This window comes from Salvelinus alpinus, chromosome 5 (genome assembly GCF_045679555.1).
Source record: "Salvelinus alpinus chromosome 5, SLU_Salpinus.1, whole genome shotgun sequence".
NCBI classification, from domain to species: domain Eukaryota; kingdom Metazoa; phylum Chordata; class Actinopteri; order Salmoniformes; family Salmonidae; genus Salvelinus; species Salvelinus alpinus.
Genome location: NC_092090.1, coordinates 98810914 through 98833333, shown reverse-complemented (window position 1 = coordinate 98833333; position 22420 = coordinate 98810914). Strand labels below are relative to the sequence as shown.

At 44.6% G+C, this 22420-nt stretch overlaps 1 protein-coding gene across 2 annotated transcripts in view; it reads right to left on the bottom strand.

The window, feature by feature from the left end:
* Positions 1-18314: 18314 nt before the first annotated feature.
* LOC139577336 (BMP-2-inducible protein kinase-like) overlaps positions 18315-22420 on the bottom strand; it is a 68632-nt gene continuing 64526 nt past the window's right edge. For both annotated transcript variants that reach the window (XM_071404370.1, XM_071404369.1), the window contains exon 16: positions 18315-21465. In XM_071404370.1, coding sequence (XP_071260471.1) covers positions 19922-21465 — 1544 coding nt within the window. In that variant the 3' untranslated portion in view covers positions 18315-19921. The remainder of the gene's footprint in view (positions 21466-22420) is intronic.

Here is a 22420-nt window from a genome sequence, read left to right as displayed (position 1 = left end):
TTTCCACACACAGTCTGTGCCTGTATTTAGTTTTCATGCTAGTGAGGGCCGAGAATCCACTCTCACATAGGTACGTTGTTGCAAAGGGCATCAGTCTTAACAGCGCGATTTGCCAAAGCGAGAAACTCTGAGCGCAGCCCTATCCCAAAATCTGACATTGGCTTCTGATTAAATTCAATTTTCACAGAACCGCTTGTTGCAATTTCGATGCTCTCTTGTTCAGATATCGGTAAGTGGACTGGAGGCAGGGCATGAAAGGGATAACGAATCCAGTTGTTTGTGTCATCCGTTTCGGGAAAGTACCTGTGTAATTGTGCACCCAGCTCACTCAAGTGCTTCGCTATATAACATTTGACATTTTCCGTAAGCTTGAGTTCATTTGCACACAAAAAAATCATACAATGATGGAAAGACCTGTGTGTTGTCCTTGTTAATACACACAGAGAAGAGCTCCAACTTCTTAATCGTAGCCTCAATTTTGTCCCACACGTTGAATATAGTTGTGGAAAGTCCCTGTTTATCTTAGATTCAGATCATTAAGGTGAGAAAAAACATCACCCAGATAGGCCAGTCGTGTGAGAAACTCGTCATCATGCAAGCGGTCAGGCATTCCCTTGGCAGAAAGAGCCTCTCGGTGGATGCTGCAGTGTACCCAAATGGCGTCGGGAGCAACTGCTTGCACACGCGTGTTACCACTCCACTATGTCTCCCTGTCATGGCTTTTGAGCCATCAGTACAGATACCAACACATCTTGACCACCAAAGTCCATTTGATGTCACAAAGCTGTCCAGTACTTTAAAAATATCCTCTCCTGTTGTCCTGGTTTCCAGTGGTTTGCAGAAGAGGATGTCTTCCTTAATTGACCCCCCATAAACGTAACGGACATATACCAGGAGCTGTGCCAGGCCCGCCACGTCTGTTGACTGATCCAGCTGTAACACATAGAATTCACTGGCTTGTATGGAAGCAGTAATTGTTTCAAAACATCTCCTGACATGTCACTGATGCGTCGTGAAACAGTGTTGTTTGATGAAGGCATTGTCCCAGCCATATCCGTGGCAGCAGGAATAATTAAGTCCTCCAGAATAGTATGGGGCTTGCCTGTCCTAGCCATTCAGTAGCTCACCATATAAGACGCTTCTAGCCCCTTCTTATTAATGTTATCTGTTGCATTTATACATGTCTTACTATTCGAAAGTCGTCTTTAGTCTCGATCAAAAAACTCCTGTGGCTTATTTTTCAAACTGTCATGTTTCGTTTCTAAATGTCTGCGCAAGAGTGAAGGTTTCCCGTGAGAGAGTAAAGGTTAATGTGATTGGATGTTAATTATTTTACTAGGCTACCTGTATTTGACATTGTGTTGTTATATCGCTGAACACTAGATGGTTTAATTTTATTTTTGGCAGTGAAACGAGGCGACTCAGGCGAGAAAAAAAAACTCAACCAAATGGATAGCCCCGTTGGAAAATAAATGTAAATCACATTTTTATTTGGCGTACCCCCGACGGCATTGTGCGTACATACCCCAGTTTGGGAATACCTGATCTAGATGGAATAGCTAACTTCATGTCTTACCTGGCACTGGAAAAAAAAGTCAGTCTAGAGCCCTCTCGCTTCGATGTACAGCTACCCTGCTTCGATGTACAGCCATTTGATACCTGATTCACTGAATGAGGGAATTATTGAATTAGACATTTTTCAGTTCTAGGTTACTGTTCTAATGTTCTAATGTCATAATAGCCCCAGGAGAGTTACTGGGTGTGCAGGCTTTTGTTACAGCCCTACTCTAACACACCAGATTCTACAAATCAACTGTGCACAACAGGAACTTGTTAAGCTGACTCGGGTGTGCAGGTTTATGATAGAGCACTGCTCAGACACAACCGAGTCAGCTTAACAAGTTCCTGTTGTGGCCTAGCTCTCCAGATGCAGAGTTGACCACGTGTTTTATACAGTCATAGTGCTGTATATTTGACTTCAAGGCATTCTTCCACAGTGGTATTATTATTATGGTATTGACTCGTTATACTAAGCTGGTATTGTTAGCGAAGACAAAATGCTGAACACTTAAAGAGTTTGTGATCTAGCTAATGACTAGCCCATTGGGTTAGACTAAACAAATGCATATGGGCAACGCCATGCTTTGGCCATCTATAGCCTAGCCACTATGCTACTACATCCATTAGCCATCTATAGCCTAGCCACTATGCTACTACATCCATTAGCCATCTATAGCCTAGCCACTATGCTACTACATCCATTAGCCATCTATAGCCTAGCCACTATGCTACTACATCCATTAGCCATCTATAGCCTAGCCACTATGCTACTACATCCATTAGCCATCTATAGCCTAGCCACTATGCTATTACATCCATTAGCCATCTATAGCCTAGCCACTATGCTACTACATCCATTAGCCATCTATAGCCTAGCCACTATGCTGCTACATCCATTAGCCATCTATAGCCTAGCCACTATGCTGCTACATCCATTAACCATCTATAGCCTAGCCACTATGCTACTACATCCATTAGCCATCTATAGCCTAGCCACTATGCTACTACATCCATTAGCCATCTATAGCCTAGCCACTATGCTACTAAATCCATTAGCCATCGATAGCCTAGCCACTATGCTACTACATGTATTAACCATCTATAGCCTAGCCACTATGCTACTACATCCATTAGAATGCTAATTGCTAAAATAGCACACCTGCCTGATAATATGAGCCATGTAGATTTTGGTGAAAGAGCCAAAATACTACTTTTTGCCAACATGGGCTAATTTCTGGGGAGGAACATTAGCAGGAGTGTGACGTGTACAGATCCCAACATTTGTATTAAATTGTATTACAAGTGGTGTTAAAAAAGTCTTAAAAGGTCTTAAATTCAACTTCATGGAAGCTGCAGATACGCCGAACAGGCTACACAATAGGCCTTGTAACTATATTTGAGAAGTAACATTTAAGAATAATGTAATTGAACCGACAAACCAGCAGTGTGCGGCACACTGAAGATTGTTTGAGAACAAAACTGAGCGACCGCTCAGCGCTCACTGAAGATTCAGTCCAGCACCTTGGCGAGCGCCACTGCAGCTGTCAAGCACGTAAAACCTGTCAATGTTTTAGCAACTAGAAAAACAAAGTAGGTTTAACTTACTGTTTTCAAGTGGCATATTATATTCGTTATATTCGATGCTTGCTAAGTTTGCATTCTGCTTTTTTTTGGCGTCATCCTTTTACTACGTGTTTGTCGTAAGGAGGCCTAATAACAGTATCAAGTAGTGCCCGTATGTACCGGCAAATAAGTATTTGGCTACAACTAGGCTCATGTGCTGTGTGCTAAAAATAAATCAGGCAGATACACTAGAACCGTTAAAGCAGTCATTTGGACTGCTCATGAATTTAAAAACAATATTACTCTGCCATTTTTTTTTTTTTAAGTAATGCACTCCGTCCTTGACTTGTCCTAAATAAGTCTATAAAGCACCGCGTCGTTGTTAGAATCTTAATATCACAAACAGAACTGGAGTTATAACCAGTTTTAGGAGGGCGTGTCATTTTTGGATTGGCTATCCCCAGTTGCCCCTCCTCCCGAGGGTTGGGCTTGCTCCACTCCTTCTCTAGACAGTGATAATCATCCTGATAATTGCCTTGAAACTGAACCTAAACTAGACAGAAACTACACTGTATAAAAAATATAAATGCAACATGCAACAATTTCAAATATTTTACTGAGTTGCAGTTCATATAAGGAAACCAGTCAATAGAAACACATTAATTAGGCCCTAATCTATGGATTTCACATGACTAGGAAAGGGCACAGCCATGGGGAACCAGGCCCAGCCAATCAGAATACTCCTCCAATTTTTAGAGTGACCTTTTATTGTCCCCGGCACAAGGGGCACCTGTGTAATGATCATGCTGTTTAATCAGCTTCTTGATATGCCACACCTGTCAGGTGGATGGATTATCTTGGCATAGAATAAGATTTATGTGCTTATCGAACATTTCTGGGATTTAAAAAAAATTCAGCTCATGAAATATGGGACCAACACTTTACATATTGCGTTTACATTTCTGTTCAGTATAATTTCACACATAACAGATAAAAACCAATGAATTAGAAGTATGATGAGTGAAGGGTAAGTAAACAATGCATAATTATGTAATCACCAATTGTGAATGAAGAACAGGGCAGCCCGTTCTATTGTATTGATCTATTCAAATTATAATATCAAAATGCTATGTACCCTATTTCAGTCCGCCGAATCCAAGAAGTCTAAGTAGTCTAATCGGTCTACTTATGGCTGAGAGCGTGCGTAATTTACAATGGCAAGAAGCCCAAGACTAATGGATGCAAGTGCTGCTACAAAATCTGAATGAAAATGACTCTGATGGTGGGGAAGAAATGAATCACGACATCTCTGATGATTATTCTTCTGATTCTGAGCCTCAGCTTGAACCTCCTAAACGCTAAAAAAAAAAGCCAGAACGGTGCGTAATGAGCAGGTGCCAGTGCCACCACCAACAGGGTTGGGAAGTAACGGATAACATGTAATCCGTTACATATAAGGGATTACAAAAAACGGTAACTGTAATCCATTACGTTACCAGCAAAAAATATTGTAATCAGATTACAGATACTTTTGAAAAACTAGATGATTACTTGAAGGATTACTTATAAATTCAGAAAGGATGTTCAGGAGGAAAAAAAACTTTGACACTTCTCTGTTTTCTCAATGACATTCAAATCAGCATTGAAAAAAGGCGCAAGTTTAAGTTTGTTCCACCTGAGTGAGTCAGACCACAAATCAGAGACCACTGTGATGACACACCAAATGTGTTTGGTGGATCGCGGGAAAAGAGCAGGAATATACTTTTTTAGGCTACAGTCCAAGCTATGTCTTCCAATGGTGCGACTGTTGTCGGCATCCAAAGATTATCCAGCTTGAATAAGCGCTTGGAGGTAAGGATGACAGCAGTGGTGTAGTCTACTGTACATTGCGCATCTACATAGCGCATTGATGTGAACCACACTGCTGCTCTCTCATTTAGCTATTTGCGGCTTACGGATGGTGGTTGTTGTGGATGGCTGTTCACAAATCTAAATGTGTATTTGAACCCAATTATGGTTGAATTCAAGAAGTTTACGCTGCGTATCAATTATTGTTTTTGAAACCAGTGGAGAGACAGTGAACAAATGCGTTCTTGCAACAGCTGCATAGTGCGGATCCCAGCCTATGGAATAAAAGTGGGGCTTTTATTGCTCAATCTAATTCATGCTGATTTAAAAAGATCCATAGACCTAATGGACACATGCTCAAACTCGCACACTTTTGATAGACTTAAAAAGGCAATCTGTAGTTGCTGAATCCATTTTTAAATGTGTATATATATATATATATATATATATAAATTGATTCTTGAAGAATATAATTTATAAATCCCTCATGAGCTTAGTTCAACTGTTCATAACACTGTATAGCCCCATAACATGGTTAAAACAATCGTTTTGATATCATGGATGGTCAGTTCTGTATAGCCTCATAACATGGCTAAAACTATAATGTTGATGTCATGGATGGTCAGTCCTTGCATCCATAGCTCTGTCTATTAATATGAGAGAGGTTACATTTCTCCAGGCCCATTCCTCAACTTTTTTACCAAAACAGAGGCGGGGCGTCCGTGTTGTTATTGTTTCATCTGTGAATGGGCTTCTGAGTGGCGCAGCGGTCTAAGGCACTGCATCTCAGCGCTAGAGACACTACAGACACCCTGGTTTGAATCCAGGCTGAATCACAAACCGGCCGTGATTGGGAGTCCCATAGGCCGGCGCAATTGGCCCAGCGTCGTCCGGGCTTGACCGGTGTAAGCCGTCGACGTAAATAAGAATTTGTTCTTAATTGACTTGCCTAGTTTAATAAAGATTGAATTAAAAATAAAAATGTAAATAGTTGAATATTATCAAGATATCAAAGTGTCACCAACAAAAAGGTCAACAATAAGCCTGCAGCATATGGCATTTATTTATCACATGTAAATAGCACTTTTAAGTAGTGCTCAAAGCATGTCCTTCCAGGAGCGCAGCATTTATTTTTCAACTGGAATCAATGAGCCCGAATCAGTTCTCCATGGCAACAAAATCATAAACAACAGAGTAGTGCTGGTTCTCGGGTCATGCTCAGGTAAAAACAATCTGGCTAATCTTTACTTCCATATTTCCAAATTCTATTCTTGGGGTATTACAATTAGGATAGACGTTTTTTAATGTAAAGATACAATTTAATCGTGTTATTATTTGTAGTAGAAAGCGATGGGTTAGAGGAAGCCTACGTAACCAACCCATGAAGTACAATGTAACATCCATATATGGCCAGCGATGTAAACTTTAACACTGATTTATCCTGCAATAGATGTCGTTCAATTGGCAACATACATTTTTTGTCTTCTTCTAATACCTCTTAATAAGGGGAAAGTAATCTAAAAGTAACTGAGTGTAATCAGATTACGTTACTAAATTTGGGGTAATCCAAAAGTTACATTACCGATTAAAATGTTGGACAGGTAACTAGTAACGGATTACATTTAGTAAGTAACCTACCCAACGCTGACCACCAAACGAACCGGTGAAACAGTAGAGGAGTTAGGAACGGGCACAGTTTAGACAGAACAAGCCGGTGATAATAATACAGGCAAGATTATCAGCATAAAAATGTCTTCACTGAGAGAGCTGGTCGTCAAGCAAAAACGGACTCACCAGCTTTCGTTGTTTATGTACCATGGACATGATCCAAATGATGACGTTGTGTGAAGACGCACATCATGTAAGCACAAGCTGACGTTAATTCACCATTTTGTTGTTGTTGACTGCAGTCATATGAATACTTATATATTTATTTTAAGGCCGTTATTGCTTTTGTGCGATTATCTCTATTTTTCAAGCACACTTGGTGCGTATAATTATGTTTAGGCTACTGATTTTTTCCCAATTTTACCGTGTGTTTTACTGGTTGGTATTTCTTTTAAATAAAGACAAAGCTGTTACTGTGTTCCAACTCACATGCGTTCTCTTTTATAGCTGTAACAAAGGCACTCCCGTGAATACAATTGATTGAACACTCGAATTTTTGTTTTTACATATAGCCTACAGTAACAAACGAATTAAAACGCGATTGTTATTTATTTTAAATATATTTGTTTTGTATTCTAATGTTAATCTAAGACCTTCATAAACACACCCAAATTATATATATTTTTTTGCGATAACATTTGAAATGTATGAATTCCATTGTTAGAATGCTACAGTCAGAATGACTGCTCATTAGCATGAAGGGGGATTGTAATATAGAATACAATTCAGAAAATATTTATGATTTAAAAAAATAAAATAAGTGTTTTTACATAATATATTCATATACAATTTCAGTAGCACATACAGTATGTTGTCGAGTGATGGAGTGTGGATTAGTCCACTAAGACAGCACGAATCAGACAGGTGTCACGTGTCAAAAAAAAATAATATATATACACACACACTTGCGATTTTATCAATCGATTTGCGTGTTTATGGGTTGTTGTTGTGTGTGTGTGTGTGTGTGTGTGTGTGTGTGTGTGTGTAAGGGTCGGATGTGTGTAGAATCAGTGCAAACAGTCTCTAAGGCGAAGGTCTGTGCAGGGAGACAGCAGTCTCATGGCCTGGTGGTAGAAGCTGTCTTGAAGCCTATTGGTCCAACACCTGACGCCCCGGGTACCAGATGGTAAGAGAGTGAACAGCCCATGGCTCGGGTGAGGGCACGGCGTTCGTCCCCAGTGATGTATTGGACCGTCCGCATCACCCTCTGTTCAGCCTTTGCGGTTGAAGCCGGTGCAGTTGACGAACCAGGGAGGTCGGTCAAGATGCTCTCGATGGTGCAGCTGTAGAACTTCTTGAGGATCTTATAGGACCCATGCCACATTTCTTCAGTTGCCTGGAAGTTGAAGAGGTGCTGTTGTACCTTCTCCACGGTGTCGGTTTGATTGGTCCATGTCAGGTCCTCTATGATGTGCATGCAGAGGAACTTAAAACTGTTACGTAGGCTAAGCAAACTTCTACCCATGCAGACTTTACCCTGCTGTTACTTCACTTGACTTTCCCTGCTGTACTTAACATTGCATGAAATCACACTTTAGGGAAAGCTTGACATGTGAAGGGTTTTGTGTGCGAGGTGTAGGAATGAATCTCTTCCTTCGGGATCGGTTCTGTCTGAATTTCCCAAGGACTCTAGGTTAGTAGTGGAGACTGCTTTTTCTGTTCTACAATTTTGACATGATGGCCCTTGGAGATAATTAAATTTCTCTTGATAAATTCATTATTCCTAGAAAAATAATAGGATGTGAGTTTCATTTCATTGCTGCTCTGTACTGAAGGAAAACAATTTGGACTTTGATGTGTTGCCCGAGCAAGTCCGTCCGTTCCTTCCCCCTTTCCAGTCGCCTCCCACTCACTAATTTCTGTTCTGTGGGTGCTTTGCGGCGGTATGTCTGTCTCTCAGAATTTTTGGCGGTGGCACCAGTAAGCGATTTCCCCCGCATATTGGAAGTGCTGGGTTATTGTGCCCCCAGAACGCAGCTGAAATCTGCTCCAGTCAGAACCAGATGGCTGCGTTCACAGAACGGTCCATCACTCCTGTTACCCACCATATGACATTCACACATAGGGGAGCCAGAACCATCTTCACTACTCCCCATGCCTGCCAAGACTGGTGCGCCTCCACTTTGGGTGACTACTCAATCAGCCAAGGCCCCAAAGAGAAAAGGGCTTCAACAACAAAAAGAAAACAAAAAAATGTATTATTTTGAGTTGTATAAATCAAATACAATAAAAGGCGAGTTTTTGTGGAATGGGTTTAAGTGGAATGGAGAAGAAAAAAAACTTTGCCAAAATGTACAAAGTGTATATTCCAGTAGACCAAAATTATGCTCATGTTTGTGTGGGCATATTTCTCGGACGTGAAAATTAATTCACTGTGAAAACTGAAATTCCACCCAAATTGGCAAGCAAGGGTGTATCTGGATTTTGATTGGTGCAGATGCCTTGAGAAAGTACACTTGTTATTTTTAGGAAATCTTTTAATATAATATATTTCTTTAAAAAAAAAAGAGGGTGTTGGGTGGATTGGGATAAAGGGAAAAGATCTGTCTCTGTGACAATTAAGTCATCTTCTTCTACTTTTCCAAAGTACTGGCGTCAGGTGTACTTGGTTTCAGTGCTAGTCGTGATCCTGGCGGTGTTCTCTATCCAGATCCACCCCCCCCCCACTACCTCAGCAAGCAGTGGCAGCAGCTACGCGTCATCTCCTACAGCAATGCCAGCTATGGCCTCATCCCCACCGTACATTGGGTCTGGCTCTTCAGAACCGGGTAACTTTCGACCAAAATTCATTCCCCCCCCCCCCCCCCCAGACATCCCAGTTGAAGGATAAATTAAATTAGGAGGGAATCCTCTAGTCGGAGTCCTGCAACATGGGTTTATTTTGTCTATGTTAATAAAGCTTGAAGATACAAGACAGGAAATGGAGACGGGAAGACTGAGGACAGGGATACAGCATAACAAGTGAACGGGGAATCAAACCGCTGCCTTCTGGGACACGTGTGTTCAGAGGGTGACGGCAGTACTAACACTAGACCAGCCCCCAGCACCAACCAGGTTTCTGGAAAACCGGACAATCTTGGGAAAGTTACCGGCGGTTCATTGACCTAATTTAACATATGGTACTGCACTACAGCTGGGTTGTCTTACATCCCCAGAAGATGAGGAATATATGTGATCGTTGCCTTAGGAACCTTAGCCTTTGTCCTTTACGTCTCTAAGGCAACGATCACATGCAGTATATCACAAAAGTGAGTACACCCCATCACATTTTTGTCAATATTTGAGTATATCTTTTCATGTGACAACACTGAAGAAATGACACTTTGCTACAATGTAAAGTAGTGAGTGTACAGCTTGTATAACAGTGTACATTTGCTGTCTCCTCAAAATAACTCACACAGCCATTAATGTCTAAACCGCTGGCAACAAAAGTGAGTACACCAGTAAGTGAAAATGTCATTTTGTGATCGTTGCCTTAGGAACCTTAGCCTTCGTCCTTTACGTCTCTAAGTGCTACTTCCCAGGTAAGCTGTTGAGTTGACCTCTTTCTCAATAGATTTTTTCCCTTCATTTCTTGTATATCTCTCTCCTCGCCTTCTTTAAATAGATTTGGAGAAGGTGTGGGGGGACTTTTGGCTCTAAAACGGTTGAAAAGAAAGCGAGTAGATGGGATGCAAGGAAATCACAACAAAAACTAAATTGAGATAGAGCCTAAAATGTCATTTCGGGTTCCCTCGTTGTCATGGGGATTTTTTTTATTTTATTTTTTATTTCACCTTTATTTAACCAGGTAGGCTAGTTGAGAACAAGTTCTCATTTGCAACTGCGACCTGGCCAAGATAAAGCATAGCAGTGTGAACAGACAACACAGAGTTACACATGGAGTAAACAATAAACAAGTCAATAACATGGTAGAAAAAAAGAGAATCTATATACAATGTGTGCAAAAGGCATGAGGTAGGCAATAAATCGAATAATTACAATTTAGCAGATTAACACTGGAGTGATAAATCATCAGATGATCATGTGCAAGAAGAGATACTGGTACTGGTGTGCAAAAGAGCAGAAAAGTAAATAAATAAAAGCAGTATGGGGGATGAGGTAGGTAAATTGGGTGGGTAGTTTACAGATGGACTATGTACAGCTGCAGCGATCGGTTAGCTGCTCGGATAGCAGATTTTTAAAGTTGTTGAGGGAGATAAAAGTCTCCAACTTCAGAGATTTTTGCAATTCGTTCCAGTCGCAGGCAGCAGAGAACTGGAAGGAAAGGCGTCCAAATGAGGTTTTAGCTTTAGGGATGATCAGTGAGATACACCTGCTGGAGCGCGTGCTGCGGGTGGGTGTAGCCATCGTGACCAGTGAACTGAGATAAGGCGGCACTTTACCTAGCATAGCCTTGTAGATGACCTGGAGCCAGTGGGTCTGACGACGAACATGTAGCGAGGGCCAGCCGACTAGGGCATACAGGTCGCAGTGGTGGGTCGTGTAAGGTGCTTTAGTAACAAAACGAATGGCACTGTGATAAACTGCATCCAGTTTGCTGAGTAGAGTGTTGGAAGCTATTTTGTAGATGACATCGCCGAAGTCGAGGATCGGCAGGATAGTCAGTTTTACTAGGGTAAGTTTGGCGGCGTGAGTGAAGGAGGCTTTGTTGCGGAATAGAAAGCCGATTCTTGATTTGATTTTGGATTGGAGATGTTTGATATGAGTCTGGAAGGAGAGTTTGCAGTCTAGCCAGACACCTAGGTACTTATAGATGTCCACATATTCTAGGTCGGAACCGTCCAGGGTGGTGATGCTAGTCGGGCGTGCGGGTGCAGGCAGCGAACGGTTGAAAAGCATGCATTTGGTTTTACTAGCGTTTAAGAGCAGTTGGAGGCCACGGTTAGATAGCACAGTGTCCAAGGAAGGGCCGGAAGTATATAGAATGGTGTCGTCTGCGTAGAGGTGGATCAGGGAATCGCCCGCAGCAAGAGCAACATCATTGATGTATACAGAGAAAAGAGTCGGCCCGAGAATTGAACCCTGTGGTACCCCCATAGAGACTGCCAGAGGACCGGACAACATGCCCTCCGATTTGACACACTGAACTCTGTCTGCAAAGTAGTTGGTGAACCAGGCAAGGCAGTCATTAGAAAAACCGAGGCTACTGAGTCTGCCGATAAGAATATGGTGATTGACAGAGTCGAAAGCCTTGGCCAGGTCGATGAAGACGGCTGCACAGTAATGTCTTTTATCGATGGCGGTTATGATGTCGTTTAGTACCTTGAGCGTGGCTGAGGTGCACCCGTGACCGGCTCGGAAACCGGATTGCACAGCGGAGAAGGTACGGTGGGATTCGAGATGGTCAGTGATCTGTTTGTTGACTTGGCTTTCGAAGACCTTAGATAGGCAGGGCAGGATGGATATAGGTCTGTAACAGTTTGGGTCCAGGGTGTCTCCCCCTTTGAAGAGGGGGATGACCGCGGCAGCTTTCCAATCCTTGGGGATCTCAGATGATACGAAGGAGAGGTTGAACAGGCTGGTAATAGGGGGTGCGACAATGGCGGCGGACAGTTTCAGAAATAGGGGGTCCAGATTGTCAAGCCCAGCTGATTTGTATGGGTCCAGGTTTTCCAGCTCTTTCAGAACATCTGCTATCTGGATTTGGGTAAAGGAGAAGCTGGGGAGGCTTGGGCGAGTAGCAGCGGGGGGGGCGGGGCTGTTGGCCAAGGTTGGAGTCGCCAGGAAGAAGGCATGGCCAGCCATTGAGAAATGCTTGTTGAAGTCTTCGATTATCACGGATTTATCGGTGGTGACCGTGTTACCTAGCCTCAGTGCAGTGGGCAGCTGGGAGGAGGTGCTCTTGTTCTCCATGGACTTTACAGTATCCCAGAACTTTTTGGAGTTAGAGCTACAGGATGCGAATTTCTGCTTGAAAAAGCTGGCCTTTGCTTTCCTGACTGACTGCGTGTATTGGTTCCTGACTTCCCTGAACAGTTGCATATCGCGGGGGCTCTTCGATGCTATTGCAGTTCGCCACAGGATGTTTTTGTGCTGGTCGAGGGCAGTCAGGTCTGGAGTGAACCAAGGGCTATATCTGTTCTTGGTTCTGCATTTTTTGAACGGAGCATGCTTGTCTAATATGGTGAGGAAGTAACATTTAAAGAATGACCAGGCATCCTCAACTGACGGGATGAGGTCAATATCCTTCCAGGGTACCCGGGCCAGGTCGATTAGAAAGGCCTGCTCGCAGAAGTGTTTTAGGGAGCGTTTGACAGTGATGAGGGGTGGTCGTTTAACCGCAGACCCGTGGCGGATACAGGCAATGAGGCAGTGATCGCTGAGATCTTGATTGAAGACAGCAGAGGTGTATTTGGAGGGCAGGTTGGTCAGGATAATGTCTATTAGGGTGCCCATGTTTACGGATTTAGGGTTGTACCTGGTGGGTTCCTTGATGATTTGTGTGAGATTGAGGGCATCAAGCTTGGATTGTAGGACTGCCGGGGTGTTAAGCATATCCCAGTTTAGGTCACCTAACAGAACAAACTCTGAAGCTAGATGGGGAGCGATCAATTCACAGATGGTGTCCAGGGCACAGCTGGGAGCTGAGGGGGGTCGGTAGCAGGCGGCAACAGTGAGAGACTTATTTCTGGAGAGATTAATTTTTAAAATTAGAAGTTCGAACTGTTTGGGCATAGACCTGGAAAGTATGACAGAACTTTGCAGGCTATCTCTGCAGTAGATTGCAACTCCTCCCCCTTTGGCAGTTCTATCTTGACGGAAAGTGTTATAGTTGGGTATGGAAATCTCAGAATTTTTGGTGGCCTTCCTAAGCCAGGATTCGGACACGGCAAGGACATCAGGATTGGCAGAGTGTGCTAAAGCGGTGAGTAAGGCAAACTTAGGGAGGAGGCTTCTGATGTTGACATGCATGAGGCCAAGGCTTTTTCGATCGCAGAAGTCAACAAATGAGGGTGACTGGGGACATGCAGGGCCTGGGTTTACCTCCACATCACCCGAGGAACAGAGGAGTAGTAGGATGAGGGTGCGGCTAAAGGCTATCAAAACTGGTCGCCTAGAGCGTTGGGGACAAAGAATAAAAGGAGCAGATTTATGGGCGTGGTAGAATAGATTCTGGGCATAATGTGCAGACAGGGGTATGGAGGGGCGCGGGTACAGCGGAGGCAAGCCCAGGCACTGGGTGATGATAAGAGAGGTTGTATCTCTGGACATGCTGGTCTCAATGGGTGAGGTCACCGCATGTGTGGGGGGTGGGACAAAGGGGGTATCAGAGGTACGGAGAGTGGAACTACAGGGTCCATTGCAAACCAAAACAATGACAATGAAAACTAGCCTGAACAACAGTATGCAAGGCATATTGATATTTGAGAGAGACATACAATAAGGCATAAAGTGATTGCAGGTCTTGATTGGGAGAGCTAGCTAAAACAACAGGTAAGATAACGGCAGCAATAACAGGGTGCTAGTCTGACACAGCAACAACAGGTAAAAATGGCGATGACTAGGCAGAGAGGGTCGGATTAACTACACACAGATCCTGAGTTAAAGCACAGAGCCGACAGATAAGACACAAATAAACAGAATGGAGTACCGTGAATTAATGGACAGTCAAGCATGCATCAGCTATGTAGCCAAGTGATCATAGTGTCCAGGGGGCAGCCGTAGATGGAGCAGAGGAGGCCTCCACTAAGCTAGCACGCGGCGTGTAAAGTTAGTAGCCCGGGGGGTGGTCTGCTCAGACGGAGGGGGTCTGCTCAGACGTGGTTGTGTCGACAGAGAATCCAAGCCAGATGGCGATGGCGAAAGAGAGGTTGTGAATTGTAGAATAGTGTTTGCTAACTGGTGCTAGCTTCGTGGCAGTGGCAGTGGCACTAGCTCTTCAGCTAGCCGGCAGATGGGCCTAGCTCGAGGCTAGCTCAAGGCTAACTGGTGCTTGCTTCGGGACAGAGGTGTTAGCCAGTAGTAGCCACTCGGTTGCAGCTAGCTAGCTGTGATGATACGGTGTAATTGTCCAGAGCTTGCGTCAGGAATCCGGTGATGTGGTAGAGAAAAAGCAGTCCTATATGCTCTGGGTTGATATCGCGCTTGCAGCTAGCCGGCAGATGGGCCTAGCTCGAGGCTAGCTCAAGGCTAACTGGTGCTTGCTTCGGGACAGAGGTGTTAGCCAGTAGTAGCCACTCGGTTGCAGCTAGCTAGCTGTGATGATACGGTGTAATTGTCCAGAGCTTGCGTCAGGAATCCGGTGATGTGGTAGAGAAAAAGCATTCCTATATGCTCTGGGTTGATATCGCGCTGCAGCTAGCCGGCAGATGGGCCTAGCTCGAGGCTAGCTCAAGGCTAACTGGTGCTTGCTTCGGGACAGAGGTGTTAGCCAGTAGTAGCCACTCGGTTGCAGCTAGCTAGCTGTGATAATACGGTGTAATTGTCCAGAGCTTGCGTCAGGAATCCGGTGATGTGGTAGAGAAAAAGCAGTCCTATATGCTCTGGGTTGATATCGCGCTTGCAGACTGGCAGGTATCGGCCCGGTATTGAAGCTGGCTGTGTCCGAGTTAAGGGCGAAGACCGCGGCAGTGGCTAACTGACTACTAGCTAGTAGCTAGTTATCTGGCTAGCTTCTGATTGTGGTTACGGTTCTAAAGTATATAAAAAATAGCAGGTCCGTACCACATTGGGTGAGGCGGAATGTAGGAATGTATATTCAGTTCCTAGATGGAAAGTGAAATTAAAATAAATACGAAATGTATACGAAAAATACGAATACTATTTACACGGGACAAGACAGGACAAAGACACATCCGACTGCTACGCCATCTTGGATTCACTTGGGATGAACCTGGTTTGGAGACCATACATTCTCGGTTGTCTTTCTAAACCCATTCCCTATAACCATAAGTTCTGCTGTTCCCTCAGGTCAGTTGAACTACCTGGGCTCCAGCCACCAGGTGTGGCATGTTCTGATGATCGTGACGTTCGACTGGTGGCACCAGGCTGCCCTCTTCATCTAGTCCCACCGACAGAGCATCCCCTGCACAGACCTCATAGCACATACACAGGACTGTCAATGGTAGACTACCGCCTAGGATTGCCGACACTACTCACATCACACCTACAGTAGGGGACTACTGCCAAGATGACACAGAGCATGCCTAGGACTGTTGCCCCAAATAGGGACGCAGATAAGCTAGGGATCCCAGTTCTAGGACTGACCAGCCCAGAATACCTGCGGAGCACCTAGGACTGCCCAGAATACCTGCAGCGCACCTAGGGCTGCCCAGCCCGGAACACCTAGGACTGTCCAGAATACCTGCGGAACACCTAGGACTGTCCAGAATACATGCGGAACACCTAGGACTGTCCAGAATACCTGCGGAACACCTAGGACTGTCCAGAATACCTGCGGAACACCTAGGACTGTCCAGAATACCTGCGGAACACCTAGGACTGTCCAGAATACCTGCGGAACACCTAGGACTGTCCAGAATACCTGCGGAACACCTAGGACTGTCCAGAATACCTGCGGAACACCTAGGACTGTCCAGAATACCTGCGGAACACGTAGGACTGTCCCGAATACCTGCGGAACACCTAGGACTGTCCAGCATTAAGATTCCCTTTCACTGGAACTAAGCGGCCTAGTCCGAACCATGAAAAACAGCCCCAGACCATTATTCCTTCTCCACCAAATTGTACAGTTGGCCCAACGCAATGGAGCAGGTAGCGTTCTCCTGGCATCCGCCAAACCTAGATTCATCTGTCAGACTGCCGATGGTGAAGCATTATTCATCACTCCAGAAAACGTGTTTCCACTGCTCCAGAGTGCAATGGAGGTGAGCTTTACACCACTCCAGCCGACGCTTGGCATTGTGCATGGTGATCTTAGGCTTGTGTGCGGCCACGGAAAGCCATTTCATGAAGCTCCCAACAAACTTTTATTGTGCTGACGTTGCTTCCAAAGCAGTTTTGGAACTTGGTAGTGAGTGTTGAAACCGAGGACAGATGATTTTTATGCGCTATGCGCTTCAGCTGTCCTGCTCTGTGAGCTTGTGTGGCCTACCACTTCGCGGCTGAGCCGTTGTTGCTCCTAGACATTAATAACATCAGTGCCACGTTGAAAGTCACTGAGCTCATCAGTAAGGCAATTCTACTGCCAATGTTTGTTTATGGAGATTGCATGACTGTGTGCTCGATTTTATACACCGGTCAGCAACAGGTGTGGCTGAACTAGACAAATCCACCAATTTGAAGGGGTGTTCAAATACTTTTGTATATACAGTACCAGTCAAAAGTTTGGACACATACTCATTCAACGGTTTTTTAGTTTTTACTATTTTCTACATTATAGAATAATAGTGAAGATATCAAAACTATGAAATAACACATATGGGATCATGTAGTAACCAAAGAAAGTGTTAAACCAACCGAAATATATTTTATATTCTTCAAAGTCGCCACCCATTTGCCTTGATGACAGCTTTACACAATCTTGGCATTCTCTCAACCAGCTTCACCTGGAATGCTTTTCAGGTTCCCACATTTGCTGAGCACTGTGTTGGCTGCTTTTCCTTCACTCTGCGGTCCAACTCATCCCAAACCATCTCAATTGGGTTGAGGTCGGGTGATTGTGGAGGCCAGGTCATCTGAGGGATCAAGGATCATATCACCTCCACCCTACCTGACACCCTAGACCAACTCCAATTTGCTTACCGTCCCAATAGGTCCACTGACGATGCAATCACTATCACACTGCCCTATCCCATCTGGACAAGAGGAATACCTATGTAAGAATGCTGTTCATTGACTACAGCTCAGCATTTAACAACATAGAACCCTCCAAACTCGTCATTAAGCTCGAGACCCTGGGTCTCGACCCCCGCCTTGTGCAACTGGGTCCTGGACATTTGACGGGCCGCCCCCAGGTGGTGAAGGTAGGTAACATCTCCACCCCACTGATCCGCAACTGAGGCCCCACAAGGGTGCCTTCTCAGCCCTGTACTCCCTGTTCACCCATGACTGTGTGGCCATGCACGCTTCCAACTCAATCAAGTTAGCAGACGACACTACAATGGTAGGCTTGATTACCAACAACGACGAGACGACCTACAGGGAGGAGGTGAGGGCCCTCGAAGTATGATGTCAGGAAAATAACCTCTCACTCAACATCAACAAAACAAAGGAGATGATCGTGGACTTCAGGAAAAAGCAGAGGGAGCAAACTTGTGTGAACAGGGAATACAGTGGTGGGTAAACGGAGTACAGTAGGGGACTAAGGACGCACCACCCCTGAGGGGCCCCAGTGTTGAGGATCAGCATGGTAGATGTGTTGCTACCTACCCTTACCACCTGGGAGCGGCCCGTCAGGAAGTCCAGGATCCAGTTGCAGAGGGAGGTGTTTAGTCCCAGGTTCCTTTGCTTAGTGATGAGCTTTGAGGGCACTATGGTGTTGAACGCTGAGCTGTAGTCAATGAATAGCATTCACACATTATGTACAAAATAAGTAAAAAAATATACAAATTAGAACAATTGGTTAGGAGCTCGTAGAACTGCAGCCATCCCCTCCGACACCTTATTTTATAATGTTGACTTTTATTACTCATGAGTTATGAATAAAATCACTATTGCTAGCAGAGGGGTCTAAAAATGTGCTTTACATGACTTTCCAAGGACAGCACACATTTAATCAAACGTGTTTATTGCATTATTAGACAGCAGTATAGCATGATAAATACAAAACAAGATTAACCTTAAATAAAAATGAAACAAAATATTCAAATCACAGGGTTCCATAGGCGAATAAGGCAGCTACGAGCTTTTTCCTTAAAAATTAATGTGCCAAAAAGGTAGGTACATATCGTCACTGAGAACCTCATCTCCTAAACAAACTTTTCAGGAAATTCAAAATAATTCCATATGTTCCCCTTAAAATCATACAATTATGAAAACTTCTGAAGCCATTTTGAATAGCTTCTTGATCAGAGTCATTGAGAGTTAATGCTTTCAATAGAATGAAAACAAATAAATTGAGTTACGGGGTTATCAGACAGCGACATATCTGTCCTTTCTGTATCCTCAGATTCATAATTGCCATAATTACTAGCCAATGGAAGAGTTGATGCTGAAAGTGCATTCATTTAAAACAATTTGGACACGTGACCTGATTCTAATTAGACTACAAGTAAATGGTAGGAGATTTGGCATGGCTTATGTTACCAATAGATTAAAGACAGGAGACCGTCTCAAGAGGTGGAAGTAGTCAGATATATTATACTCAGTATCGCCATGTAGGAAAATGGGTTGTGTTTTTCCCCTTATTCAAAAATGATATTTTTTATTGTTTGAGGTAAAATATCACATTAAACAGTACTTATTGACAAGTTCAAAGTCTGGAATTAAACCTAAAATGAAAAAAAATCCTAAATAATAAAAGAGAAATCTTTAAAATTAAATAAACCGAATCCCTTTCATTCTAGTGAATATATTGCAATTAAAATTCAAAAGAAATAAAAAATGAGCTGTTATCTACTGTAAGTAGACTAAATGGAAAGAAATGTGCATAGAAACGAAAAGGTCTAAGTAGGGTGAAATGATAAAGTGATAAAGGCCTACTCTTAAACGAATCACTCCGTTGACACAAAAGGCAACGTTAGCCATTTCCTTAGCCAAATGGTTTCCGAGGTACTGTGCAGCAAGGCGGAGTCATGTCCATAAGGCTTTACGGTGCTAAATTAATCTTATTGGTAGATCGCGGAGCTAAATTAATCTCATCGGTAGATCACGGAGGCCACAATCTTTACACATTTTTTTTTTTTTTTCAGCAGCAACTCAAGCAACCAGAAAACTGAGCAATCTTGTTGTTTGACACAGTGTGATCTTGAGTCAAACCAAATCGATCTCCATGTCTCAAGAGACACGTATTGTGACGCAGCATAAAAAGGCATGTCAGCTAACAGATACAGGTGAAGGAAATTCATACAGAACCTGAAATAAAAATCAGACATACTCCACAGGTTTATGTTGGTTTTGTTAATCCCAAAGTCCAGTTATTAATGTATTGAAATATCCTTTAGGGGGGGGGGGGGGGGGGAGCATTGGAAACACATTAGCGCAGTTGCCGACCGCAGTTAAATTTGGCTGAAAATATAATCAACTACCACACCAACAAGCTAATTGGCATCCCTTGGAAGGGAATTTCACCCCGGGACTCCATAGGCTTGGTGTAACACAGCAGTGTGTGTGATTGAGAAAGACGAGAGTGTGTGTGGCGGGAAGACGAGCAAGACATTCACTGTTTGGAGGGGAACGGCGCAGCTCCGAAGGGATCCAGCTCTACTGACTGTGACGGCTGCTGTTCAGGCCCAGGGTGGTCCACCAGTTCTGTGAAAGGTACCGCCCCAAAGTCATCCATGATGTTCCCGTCCCCAAACGCATCATGGAGCGAGCTAGTCCGAGGCCTGCCATTGGCCGAACCTATGTCTGCCTTGCTGTCCCCCAGAAGCCCTTGGTACTGGCCCTGGTTAAGTCGGCTGCCATCCTGAGGACCAAAGGGATTGGCTCCGAAGGGGTCGACCTCATGAGGAAGGCTAGGCAGGGAAGCCCCTTTGCCTTTGTCGGCGTCTGCCATCGTTACGCTGATGTTCTCCTTGGAGTCTGAGGTGCTAAGGAACTCGTTGGAGCTCTGGGAGTCCCTCCTGCCGGCCTTCTTGTGCCGGCGGACACGCTCGGGGGTTCGGAAGCTGGGCTTGTTGTTCTTGCGACCGCCAGTGGGCGTGCCGTGGGGGCGCTTGCCATTGCTGCCACCGCTGGTGCCACCAGAGAACTTCCTCTGACGTGAGGACAACTTCTGGAGGCTACGCTGCTTCAGCCTCTGCTGCTGGGGGCTGAGAGAATTCTCGAAGGCTGGACGGAAGATGTCCTCTGCGCTCCTGGAGGTGGTTGGTGGCGGTGCCGTGGGGCCGGGCTGGAAGGGGGAGAAGCCGAACGGGTCGATGCTTTCAGGGGACACCGAAGGAGTCCGACCCATAGAGAAGTCGCTGCTTCCGGTCTTGCCAGATTTGGAGAGGTTCCGGCTGAATGGGGCCTTAGTAAAGACGTCCAACTCTTCCTGGTTGGGCTGGTGGACTACGGCCTCCTGGCTCACCTGCCTGAAGGGAGCCGCGGAGAAGATGTCTGCTCTTTCTGCCAGAGCTGCCGCTGGAGGAAAGAAGGGCACAGCACCAAACACATCCGCACCAAACACGTCCACAATGCCACCGACACAGGGGAGGGCTCTAACAGCCGCCACACCAGGCGACTCGGGAGGCGTAATCGTGATTAGTGTGTCTTCTGACTCCACTCTCGGACTTCCCTCACGGGTGGCAGTAGCCACTCCTCCTTTTAGCTTCCTAGTAAGTCCTTCCTTAACATTCCTGGGTTCATAGTCTGAGTCGGAGCTGTGTTTGTCGTACTCTTCCTCAGCCTCTGAGTCCATCAGCAGAGGCCTATGTCCCAGCATCTCCGTTTCCTCCAAATCTTCCAGTTCGTTGAAGAACTCTCTGTGCTCGTTGTTCAGACCTTCGTCGTCCTCCGGCTCGTCTTCCCCCTCGCTGCTCTTAGGGGAAGGAGGATCTGACTCAAAGTCACTGTCTGATTCGTCACCACCTGGTTTGCGAGTCGTTTGTGAACCGCCAACAGGAGAGTTTCTCCTCCTACTTGGTTTGTGCTCCTTTGCCACCGGAGGTTGTAGTTCTTCCTCAAGGGCAGGCTGGCCCACAGGAACAGGTACGGGGGCAGCGACTGGGTTACTGAGCTCTTCAATAGGCTGATCAGTTATCACCACCACACTAGAACCTGTTGGATTGAAGCAGACAAGAGAATGTTGTTAAAAGTAAATTACCGGTATCAAGAAGCCTATACACTCAAAGCTATATTCACTGTCAGTAACCAAATATACAGTGCCTTGCAAAAGTATTCATCACCCTTAGTGTTTTTCCTATTTTGTTGCATTACAACCTGTAATTTAAAATGATTTTTATTTCGACTTACACAAAATAGTCCAAATTGGTGAAGTGAAAAGAAAATATTGTTTAAAAAATATATATATATATTTTTTAAATGAAACGTGGTGCGTGCATATGTATTCACCCCCTTTGCTATGAGGCCCCTAAGATCTGGTGCAGATCTGGTGCAACCAATTACCTTCAGAAGTCTCATAATTAGTTAAAGTCCACCTGTGTGCAATCTAAGTGTCACATGATCTCAGTATATACACACACACACCTGTTCTGAAAGGCCCCAGAGTCTGCAACCCCACCAAGCAAGCGGCACCATGAAGACCAAGGAGCTCTCCAAACAGGTCAGGGACAAAGTTGTGGAGAAGTACAGATCAGGGTTATAAAAAAAGATCTGAAACTTTGAACATCCCACGGAGCATCATTATATCGATTATTAGTAAATGGAAAGAATATGGGACCACAACAAACCTGCCAAGAGAGGGCCGCCCACCAAAACTCACGGACCAGGCAAGGAGGGCATTAATCAGAGAGGCAACAAAAAGACCAAAGATAACACAGAAGGAGCTGCAAAGCTCCACAGCGGAGATTGGAGTATCTGTCCATAAGACCACTTTAAGCCGTAACACTCCACAGAGCTGGGCTCTACGGAAGAGTGGCCAGAAAAAAGCCATTGCTTCAAGAAAAAAATAAGCAAACATGTTTGCCAAAAGGCATATGGGAGACTCCCCAAACATTCGGAAGAAGGTACTCCGGTCAGATGAGACTAAAATTGAGCTTTTTGGCCATCAAGG